This window comes from Argentina silus (genome assembly GCF_951799395.1).
Source record: "Argentina silus genome assembly, chromosome: 18".
NCBI classification, from domain to species: Eukaryota; Metazoa; Chordata; class Actinopteri; order Argentiniformes; family Argentinidae; genus Argentina; species Argentina silus.
Genome location: NC_139672.1, coordinates 11,218,333 through 11,228,854, shown reverse-complemented (window position 1 = coordinate 11,228,854; position 10,522 = coordinate 11,218,333). Strand labels below are relative to the sequence as shown.

General features: G+C 45.1%; 1 protein-coding gene across 1 annotated transcript; it reads left to right on the top strand.

Moving 5' to 3' along the window:
- Positions 1–1,117: 1,117 nt before the first annotated feature.
- Positions 1,118–9,030, top strand: ripk1l (receptor (TNFRSF)-interacting serine-threonine kinase 1, like). Its single transcript, XM_083689662.1, has 11 exons — positions 1,118–1,139; positions 1,483–1,673; positions 2,625–2,793; positions 2,948–3,085; positions 3,251–3,485; positions 4,040–4,189; positions 4,371–4,447; positions 4,595–4,670; positions 5,533–6,246; positions 6,451–6,600; positions 7,227–9,030. The coding sequence occupies exons 2-11, from the start codon at positions 1,498–1,500 to the stop codon at positions 7,520–7,522; spliced, it is 2,181 nt and encodes a 726-aa protein (XP_083545788.1). The 5' UTR covers positions 1,118–1,139; positions 1,483–1,497; the 3' UTR covers positions 7,523–9,030.
- The last annotated feature ends 1,492 nt before the right edge of the window (positions 9,031–10,522 follow it).

The window sequence follows — 10,522 nt, the reverse complement described above, 5'->3', positions numbered from 1 at the left end:
CTCTCTCTCTCTCTCTCTCTATCTCTTTCTCAAGCTCACACACACACACACACACACACACACACAGTCTATACAAAGAGTATCATTGTGGTCAAGGCTGACGTCAAGTCTTCCCAGCCCCCTAACAAGATGAATTGACAGGAAATGACCCAAAAGCTGTTTGGTACATGCTGTAGAGGTAAAGCGAAGCTGATAGTTGCTTGTCATATAGACACAGATAGGTTAAGTACTAATACAATTGTCTTATGAACAAGAACCCTAACTGTCTTATTGGGAGGACCAAGTTGTGATGTTGCAGTGTTAATCATTCTCATTCTCAAACATGCTAATCATTCTCATCATATGGCAGAAAGTTAATAATTATGTTACACCAACAATTATGTTACACCTTATCCTTTAGTGAGGAGTTGTTGACACTAGAAATGTTTTGCCATCAGGAGAAAATCAAAGCTGATCTCAATCACAGTCCTGTTCTCAAGAGAGAATGTTCATTGAGAGAGTTTGAATTCCACCAGTAGGTGGAGACAGTGATCTATTTACAGGATTTTCTTCTGGATAGGCTTTTACCATACCTGTTGGACATATATGTAATTTGAACATATAATATATGAACAAATGACATGTAGGAAACTGCTAAATAAAGATATGTATTGATAATTAATCAACTAAATAACTATTTTGACTTCATGTAGAATAATTTAAACACAATAAAGGGGTTTGTCCCCAAAAAACAATCATGTATGATATGTGTTAACAGACAAGATACCGATTGTTCACTCAGATTGCAACCTAATATTCACACCAGATACCTACAGTAATATCTCTACAGTCCCAGTGGAATAACCCACTGTAAATCAGTAGTACCCTGCCCTCTCCTTTGTTTAATGTGGAGGAAACAAGGACAAAGTCACCTGTGGCAACACTCACGTTCCATAAAGCCAGTTTCATATGTGTGTTTTTTTAAAGCTGTTTTCCTAAACTCAGAGTGTTATTATGCCACATATGTTCATCGTTAGATATCGAATACTCTTTGCTCGATTATATGTACTGGTCTGTATTTGATTTTTCAGGCCTTCTCATAAGGCTGTACGCTTCGCAGCAGTAACGATACTCCCGGAACTCACCAGTGGAATGAAAAGGTAAGTTCTAAACTATTTTTAACAGTTGCTTCATCTTATCTCTATCTCAGTTTACGTTTTCTTTTTTTACCACGAATCTATTGTGGAAGGTACTCATGTTCATTGTCTGCGCCTATGTTGACATTTACAACTTTACTTGCTGAGGTTGTTCTTAAGAGTTATCATTTGGCATTTCAGTCAATTTCACTTTCAGATTCGGTTCTGTTTTTCAATTCATAGGAACAGAACACCTTTCACCTCATCTTCCTCTTTCATCATCTAGCGCAACACTTGATACTTGGACATAATTTGAGATATTGTTATATTATTGATTAATAACAATGTATCATAATGTGTCATCTAGCGCTGTAGGGGGGGAATGCTCCGTGTAGAAGGTATGGCCACCGCACCGGGGTCCATTTATATGAAATCCGCCGACCTTATCAAGAAGGAGCCGCTGGACTACGGCGGATTCGGTGAAATTTACCTGTGCTACCATAAAACTCTGGGTCAGGTGGTCCTGAAGAGGGTGTACACCGGACCCCAGCGCAATGAGTGAGTAGTCCAATGGGTAGGGAAGGGGATTCCCCGATACTCACGCGGAATCCTATCCATCGCCCATAAACCTGCTCTTAGTTTCCTTGACATTCAAGTCAATTGTTTTCTTTTCATCAAGTGCAGTTGTTGGATCAAAATGACTTAAGATATTTTGTTTTATGTGACTTTCAAAACGTTTTGACATCTAACATTTTTCAGAGTAGTACAAAAGCAACCTCAATGTGTCATTTCGATTTGGAGACACTTTGTGCGTAGCAGCGTAGCAGACGTTTACGCACAGAACTTACACATTTATCATCATTTACTCGTAATAATAGAATGACACGAAATCAGACCATAAAATGACACTTAATTTTAGACCAGAAAAAGAGGCTTTATTTGTTGGTGGTGCCATTTTGCCCACACTTCTCCTTTCTATAGAAACAAGGGTGTCAGCACATCTCCTGACAGGAGATTCATTTATAACATAAGCCTCCATGCACCCCATCAGTTTGGATTAAATTTGTTTGTCTGACTTCCATTATTTCACATAGTGTGGCCCGGTATCCCAGATTCAACTATTCAACTGTCTCTTCTAGCAGCTTTACACACTACAGGGCAGACCCAAACTGTACTGTGCTGGCTTAGATAGTTTATTTTCGCACTGTCCTCTGGTTCTTCCCAGCTCTGTTGCAGCAACTATGGTGGATAGAGAACCAGGTTAGCCCAGCCCAGCTTGGTGCCACCCTGTAGTGTGAAGAGTGTAGCCTACTAACCCTAATTTACACTGCAAAGCTGAACCAAGTTGAGCTGTAATGGGTCGGCTAAGTTTAAGCGTCCACCGTAGTTGCTGTAACAGCGCTGTAAAGGAAAATATGCATGTAAAGCGTGTGTCGGTGTATGTAAAGCCCCTAAAGTGTCCTGACCTGTTGTTGGTTCGATGTGGGTTTTGTTTGGTTGTCTCCCCAGGGGCAGTAAGCAGTCCCTGCGTGAGGAGGGCAGTCTGATGACCAAACTGACCCATGAACGTGTGGTCAAGCTACTGGGGGTAATCATGGAGGACGGGGACTACTCTCTGGTCATGGAGCTCATTCCCAAGGGCAACCTGCGGGCCATGCTGGACCAGACCACAGGAGGGGTGATTCTCAGAAGTTCTTGACTAGATTGATTGATTGATTGATTGATGGATGGAGGAGAAGATCTGAGGTTCCTCCCCTCAAACAACAGTGTTAGTACAGTACAGTGCAGTGCTGTGCAGTATGTTTAGTGAATCATGGTCTTCTGTCCCCCAGGTTCATGTGCCCATATCAATCAAGGGCAGGATCATATTGGAGATTCTGGAAGGAATGGTGTACTTGACAAAGAATAAGGTCATACACAAAGATCTAAAGCCAGAAAACATATTGGTGGACAAGGACTTTCATATCAAGGTACGATATTATTTACTCTGCATTCCACTGTTTATGCATAGAAGAGTGTGTGTGTGTGTGTGTGTGTGTGTGTGTGTGTGTGTGTGTGTGTGTGTGTGTGTGTGTGTGTGTGTGTCATGTAATGTGTTTGGTGTACGTTTATGAATCTACATTTGCGTGTACCAGATTGCAGACTTAGGCCTGGCCACCTGTCAGACGTGGAGCAGACTGACTAAAGATGAGTCTCGCAGGCAGAGTCGTCTGGGGCGCACAGTCGGTGTGAGAGCAGCTGGTACCCTGTGCTACATGGCCCCGGAACACCTGGAGAGCATTCACACGTGCTCCACAGAGAAGTCGGACGTCTACAGCTTTGCCATTGTCGTCTGGGTTATCCTCACGGGAGGAGAAGAGCCCTACCAAAGTGAGTGTGTTGCACTCTCTACGTACAGTACCAGTCAAAAGTTTGGACACACAGTCTCATTCAATGGTTTTTCTTTATTTTTATTCTTTTCTACATTGTAGATTGATAGTGAAGACATCAAAACTATGAAGGAACACATATGGAATTATGTAGTAAACAAAAAAGTGTTAAACAAACCAGAATATGTTTTATATTTTCGATTCTTCAAAGTAGCCACCTTTTGCTTTGATGACAGCTTTGCACACTCTTGGCAAGGTTTGTCCAAATTTTTGGTTTGGAAGTCGTCCGATAAAAGATGTATCGATCTATCCTACGTAAAGCAATAGACGCACACAGCAGTGGAAATGGACGATTTTGTTTCACTTTTTAAGTCATCATACTGCGAGTGATGGTTGCTGTGTTCCCATCCACAAGCATTGCTAATTGCAAGCCCTGAGCCCTGAAATGCTAGCCCTGAACCTATCACAATAGGTTCTCATCAAATCGAACTTGGTGCAGTGTGTGTGAACGTGCATTGTGCAGAATAACACTGACGGGATATTGGACTTTTTCAGATGCCAGGAGTGAGGACCACATCTGCGCGTGTGTCCGTAACGGTGACCGTCCGGATGAGAGTCTCATCCCTGAAGAGACGCCTGCTGAGTTCACAGAGCTGATGAAAAGATGCTGGCGTCAAGAGCCATCACAGAGACCAACATTTCAAGGTGTGTGTGTGTGTGTGTGTGTGTGTGTGTGCGTGTGTGCGTGTGCATGCATGCGCTACATATAACCCTTTTTTCAAAGTAATTTGTCACAGGACAATTCGCAAAGTCCAGACCTCAACCACCACAAAATGTAGTTTTATTTGTATTTTTCTCCCTCCCCCCTTTCTCTCCCTCTTTCCAGAGAGCTATGACTCCTTCCTGCCTGTCTACGAGGAGAAGTTGGAGCCATGTGTGGAGAGGGACTCTCTCGGTCTCAGGGCAAGTTTCATCTTTTTACACGACCTGATAGCCTCAAAAGATGTTGATGGATCATTTGACGATGCTTCATGATGTACAATGTCCTTTTTTTTTTTCTTCTTTTTTTTTACATTGTATTTGAACTCCAACCTTCCGTTGACATTGTAGGACTTGTACCACGGTCCGGAGGATCTCGTGGAGAAGATTGAATCCATGTCGATGTTCCCTGCTAGCCTGGCAGCAGGTGGGCACAGTGGGGTGGATGCAGGAGTGGGCTCAGTGGGGTGGGCACAGTGGGGTGGGCACAGTGGGTACCCTCTATGACCCTGACCCAGCCATCCAGCTCTAGAACCTCCTTCCTGCCACTTGACCCATTATTATTCCCCTTCACACACTCTCTGGGCTTTCAATTTGCTTGAGCAAACAGCAATACACAGTATACAACTCAAGTATACTCTACGCAGCATGAGTTTTGATTTGACCTCGTCTTTAAACAATGTTTTTGAGAAAAAACAGTGATTGTTTTTACCCCAAATTTTAGTAAACAGCCAGCAAAGGCATTGCATGTCATGCAAACGCGAGCTGCAGTATTCAGAAGTCCCATTGGATGACAGTATGTCTCGCTTTTTTGGAAATATGACAGTAAAGACGGCAACCGTTGCTAACACTTTGGCCCATTTTCACTCATGCAAAATGGAGCCCTGTGAGTGTTTTCATCAAGTTATAATGATATAAAGTATGTCTTCTGTATCATATACATACATAGGTACGTCATGTCTAAGCTGTGACAGACGTTTAGACAAAGTGACTAGACTGTAGGACACGACAGAAAGACAATGGAGACAGAATGTATATGCTTGTATCCTCACCCCTCTTCCCTACCTTCTCTCTTTTTATTGTTCCTCTCTCCTCTCCCCTTTCCCTCCTCCCCTCACCTTTCCCTCTTCTCTCCTCCCTCCCTCTTTTCCCTTCTCCCCTCTGTCCTTTCCTTTCCCTTCTCTCCTCCCTTCCTCCCTCTTTTCCCTTCTCCCCTGTCTTTTCCTTTCCCTTCTGTCCTCTTTCTTTGCTCTCCCCTCCCCCCCCCCGACACCCACCCTCCCTTACAGACCCCCCGGCCCCCTTGGTGAGCTCCGAGGTCAGCGGCGGCGTCCCCGTCGAGGCCAGCATCGAGGACCTCTATGACCATTTCCTCCCCTGCGAGCCCTCCTCCTCCTCCTCCTCCGTCATCCAGGCAGACGCCAGGGGCCGCAGCATCCCTCCCTCCTCCCCGGCCGGAGACCCCCTGGAGCACAAACTAGACGAGGAGCTGCGGTACCACAAACATGGCAGCTACGTCCGCCTGGACCAGCCTGACTCCAGCCCTAACTCCTACTACCCCCCCCACACCAACTACTCCCACCGCAGCACCCCGCAGCGCCTCACCTCCGAGGACCCCACGGCCCACTCCAGGGCCGGGTTACCGCCGTGGGGCAGGCCCAGCCCCGCGTCCTCCTCCGTTCAGTCCTGGAGCAAGGCGGAGCCCGTCCAGCCGAGCAGCGAGGAGGATGCCCGTCTCAGCTCCTGGCTGGGCATGGGCTTGGCTGCCGCAACCACTCCCCCTCCCGCTCCCGTGCCAGGCTACAGGGGCCGGCAGTCAGCCGGCCGCCTCCCCGAGTCGGTCAGCAGCCCCTCGCTGGGCCAGTACTCCCAGCCATCGCACCACCAGCATTCCAACCAGTACGACCGCCTCCAGTCCTGGCCCGCGGCGTTCCCGGTTCCAGAGTCGACTGCCCCGGACATGTGCGCCGGCCTCCGCATGGCCGGACCGTTGAAAGAACCAGGTAACAAAGCATAGCATCGTAGCATCACTTAGAATGTCATGCTACGATAACTAGAACCACGACCGATGAGTTGAAAAACATGTGTGTGTGTGTGTGTGTGTGTGTGTGTGTGTGTGTGTGTGTGTGTGTGTGTGTGTGTGTGTGTGTGTGTGTGTGTGGGTGTCTGTCTGTCTCTTTGACTGTGTGCCTATCTGTGTCTTATAGGGAGTGTTGTCATCACCAATGCTAGTGCGGTCCAGATAGGCCACAACAACATGCTGAGCATCGGGGGTGGCGACCCCCTCCACCGCACCCCCAGATCTCTCTCCAACACCTCTCCCTCCTCCATCCTCAAAGAGTCCATTCAAAAGTATGGTAAGATCCCCACACTCTGGCCATGCGGAAACGGTCTATTGGTGAAACGAATGAGCAAGGAAATCGTCTTAATGAAGGGGTTAGGGTCAGGCGTAAGGTTTGAAATGAGGTTAAGGTTAGGATTAGGGGTCAGGGATAATGTTTAAAACCGTATTTTATGGGGTGAGGAACAGTCGTACTTCCTGATTGGCAGAATGCCCTGATAGTGACGTATAGGTGGTAAGGCCACTTTTAATGACTTCCCGTCCCAGATTCCTGTTTTCCTATGTGAGCTCCACTTCTAGAGCCATATGTTGCCTGAAGTCCCCCCCGTTTTTAAATCACACAGGCAGTGGATAACGCAACTGTAACATTTTAGATAGAGGGGGGCATCAATCACCAGTTCAAAACAAGTCATGACAGCTTTTGACTGCAAAAGTGCATTTTAACAATCACCAAGTTCAGGTAGGCTATTTCTGAAAGAAAGGTTTTGAGATATCCTGGTGAAATGTACACGTTTTAGCACAACAGTGTTTTTGGCGCGTGCAAGAAGGGCAATACGTCACCCCATGCCTCAGAGAAGATCGGCAATGTTTTTACACCACTCTCTCTCTCTCCCTCTCTCTATCCTCTCCCTTCGTGGCCAGAGGACCACGCGGTCACCGAAGAGCACCTGGACCTGCTCCGGAAAAACATCGGTGCCAACTGGAAGCAAATCGCCCGCCGCTTGGGCCTGACGGACGTGGAGGTGGACACCATCAACCACGACCACGGCCGCGACGGCCTGCCCGAGATGGTGTACCAGATGGTGGAGCGCTGGCGCATGAAGGAGGGCAGCGTGGGGTGCACCGTGGGGCGCCTCTGCCGTGACCTGGAGAACCACGTCAAAGTGGACCTGCTGCAGAAACTGCTGGATATAAGCAAGGCTAGAACCACCCCCTAGATCAGAGGAGAGGAGAGGAGAGGAGAGGAGAGGAGAGGAGAGGAGAGGAGAGGAGATTGTTGTTTCCCCTATTCCCAAATTGACCCCTAGGCCCTCTACTTATGAGCCTGATTAAACCAGCCTGATCCGTACGTTCACTCCTGACCTTCTGACCTTTCCCCTGGAGAAACAGTTTGAGTCTAGGGGCGTGGTGAAATACCGAACCGAACCACCGAACTCCACCCCTGTGGTTTAGTACAGTACACTGATTGGTTTGGCTGTCTTGTATGTTGTTTGATAGCCCCTTAGTACACTGAGAGACAATAAACTGTCACTCCATCCTAAATCAAGCCCAAGCACCCTAACCGTTTATATTGCTGGACAAGCATTGCATTGGATCTCATGCTTTGTTAGCATAAAGGGCACTCGGAAACATACACACATCCCTTTATCACTTTATAATATTCCCAGTTTATTCCCAATTCCAAAGACAGCGTCATGTGTTTCTTTTCCTTCTTGAAAGACTCAATCGAGCCTTTTTTAGCTGTCTGTTTTTAATCAGCAAGTGAAGCGGACATTACGACTACACCCATGATGACCCCAGCCAGGGTCATGAACCCAGGTCCTGGAGAACCACTGCATTACAGCAGCCATTTGTTCCAGCCCAACACTAACAAACCTAATTCAACTGAATCAGCCATCACCATTCAGACTGTGACGATGAGGTGATGATGACGACGTGGCGTTTCAGTTGCTAAGATGGAAGCACAGAAACGTGCTCAACTTTAGCCCCATTTAGCGAGAGTTAAACAACGCAGAACTGTGTACAGACATACCGAATCGATAACGGAGAAAACTCTATAGTTTGATTTTTTTATTGTACCCCGTCTTTAAACAATATTTCGGAGTATTCATCAACAAGTCAAGTTCAAGTCAACAGAATTGGAATGTATCGCACGCCATGCAATTGTTAGTTTCAGTATTCCAAACTGCCATTAGTTCACGTCCTATGCTGTCTTAATAGAGGTTTTATGGTTATTATGGGCAACTTTGCTGTGAAAAAAAAAAGGGGGTGCCTGGTTTCTCTCCACAACTGGATACTAATGGGGCAGATTGACCGAGCGTTCACACCAGGTGCTGCGTTTTCCAGTAGTGGATAAAACAACGAATACAAAGATAAACATGAGTTGGTCTTCGTTTACCTCTTTACCTTTATGTCTCTTTGTTTCTCGTAACTTTTAATTCACCATTTTTGTCTACATACTGTATTTTATTATGTTTAGGGGAAAAAATTAGGGTACTTCAGGGCAAATGTTGACTTAAAAAATGTTTAAAAAAAAATTTGTGCACTTCTAGCATTGTGACTGCCATTATGACTGATGTATAGATGATTTACGTACTTTAGATGTAAATGTAAATGTAAATCTGTCCCAAAGAGAGGGCCATGTTGTTGCTATCATCACCCTCTCCTTTAGGGGGCAGCACAAAGTCCATCTGTGTCATTCCCTTTGCCAAATTCCTTTCATAATTATTGAACCACAGCTTAATCCAAATGCTACTCCAACTCAACTCCCCACAGCTGCAAGGTAGAACTTGCTTGTGGCAATATCTCCAGTGTAAAGCCAATAAAACATGACTGCACATCAGTTCTGAGGCAATTACCTGACAGATAAAGAGTTACATTAAATGTGCCACTGTCATTGAAACCAGTCTCTCTGTGTCATTGACTATTGGTCCTGCCTCTATGGTAAAATGTTCCTTGTTAGCCCTGTAGGTCTCTGTGTGCTTGGGTGACTCTGCATGTGGGCCTATTTGTGCATTTGTAAGCTATTTGTCAGTGAGTGTGTGTTCATGCCTACATGTATGTGTTTTTTGGTTGTTGTTTTTAATTTCAGGTATTTTTCATGATTGGTTTCAGTGGTATAGTGTGTGCCTGTTAGTAACCCAAAAGCTAACAGTGGCACTTCTTCACGTCTTATTAAATGGGATATCTCAGAAAAAGCGAGTGGTGTTGTAATTGGGGTCATACTGTGGCTACAATCAAGCGCTTTAATTGGTTTGTTGTCCATGGTTAACTAATCACACCTCAGTCCTTACAGAGAAAGAAAAATACCTTTTGGTTTGAATTGAATTCTGTCACAAACAACTTTTCTGAAGTGGTAATGATTTTTTCGTGGGGAGTTTTCTCACAGTTCTCTTTTCAAATCTATGGATCTATGTTTTGTCAGTGAAAAAGACCAGCAAGCAACAGTAGCACTTAATAGAGGAGCCCTGACGCATTCAAGGAGCAGCATCAACTGAACTGCTGTGCTCAAAGAAAGGATAGAACCCGAAACCAACAAAGCAAACCATATCAAATCAGTTCTGTCTTAATATAGTGCATAACATTTTAATAGCACAGGGACCAAGTGATAAAATCGACACATTTTAATTTTTAAAGACGTTGAATCTCGTTCCGTGTAAGTAAACCTTTTGCGTATCTCAAAGCCTGACATTGTTATCGAGACATGAGCCCCGGTGATTTTATTAATCCTCTCGGAAAACAGGAGAATTAATCTCTGGGTGAATTAATTACGAATCAGATCAAGAAATGCAAATGTGGATTAACGTCACTGTTGCCACCCAATAATTAGATTCCATCTTCAATCAGATTTAAAAGGATGTGTTTAAATCAACGCCCAATTGCCCAAATGAGTCTTATCTAATTAAGTACTTTTGTTTGCTTATGCACAGCAAAAACAATCAATCTCACATCATTAGAGTTCCCAAACAGAAAGTATTAATTAAATTCATTATAAACCACAGATTTTAATGCAATTACCCAGAGATGGTGGCCAGGAATGCCAGGGTTGGGAAAACACAGAAGGAGGGGTTTAAACGGTTTTGGAAATGACAGCTTGATGTTTGGTTGAGGGCTTATGAACCTGTGCGTCAATGATTTACCATGCATATTTTACACGCACGCACATACTCACACACACATAATACTGTTTTCAGCAAGTCAAAACAAATCTGTTTTCT

Excerpts from the sequence above, each read along its gene's own strand:
- ripk1l (XM_083689662.1), top strand. The coding sequence starts at position 1,498 with ATGCTCCGTGTAGAAGGTATGGCCACCGCACCGGGGTCCATTTATATG. Across the intron at positions 6,247-6,450 it reads CGGACCGTTGAAAGAACCAG|GGAGTGTTGTCATCACCAAT; the intron begins GTAACAAAGCAT and ends TGTGTCTTATAG. Across the intron at positions 6,601-7,226 it reads AGAGTCCATTCAAAAGTATG|AGGACCACGCGGTCACCGAA; the intron begins GTAAGATCCCCA and ends CTTCGTGGCCAG.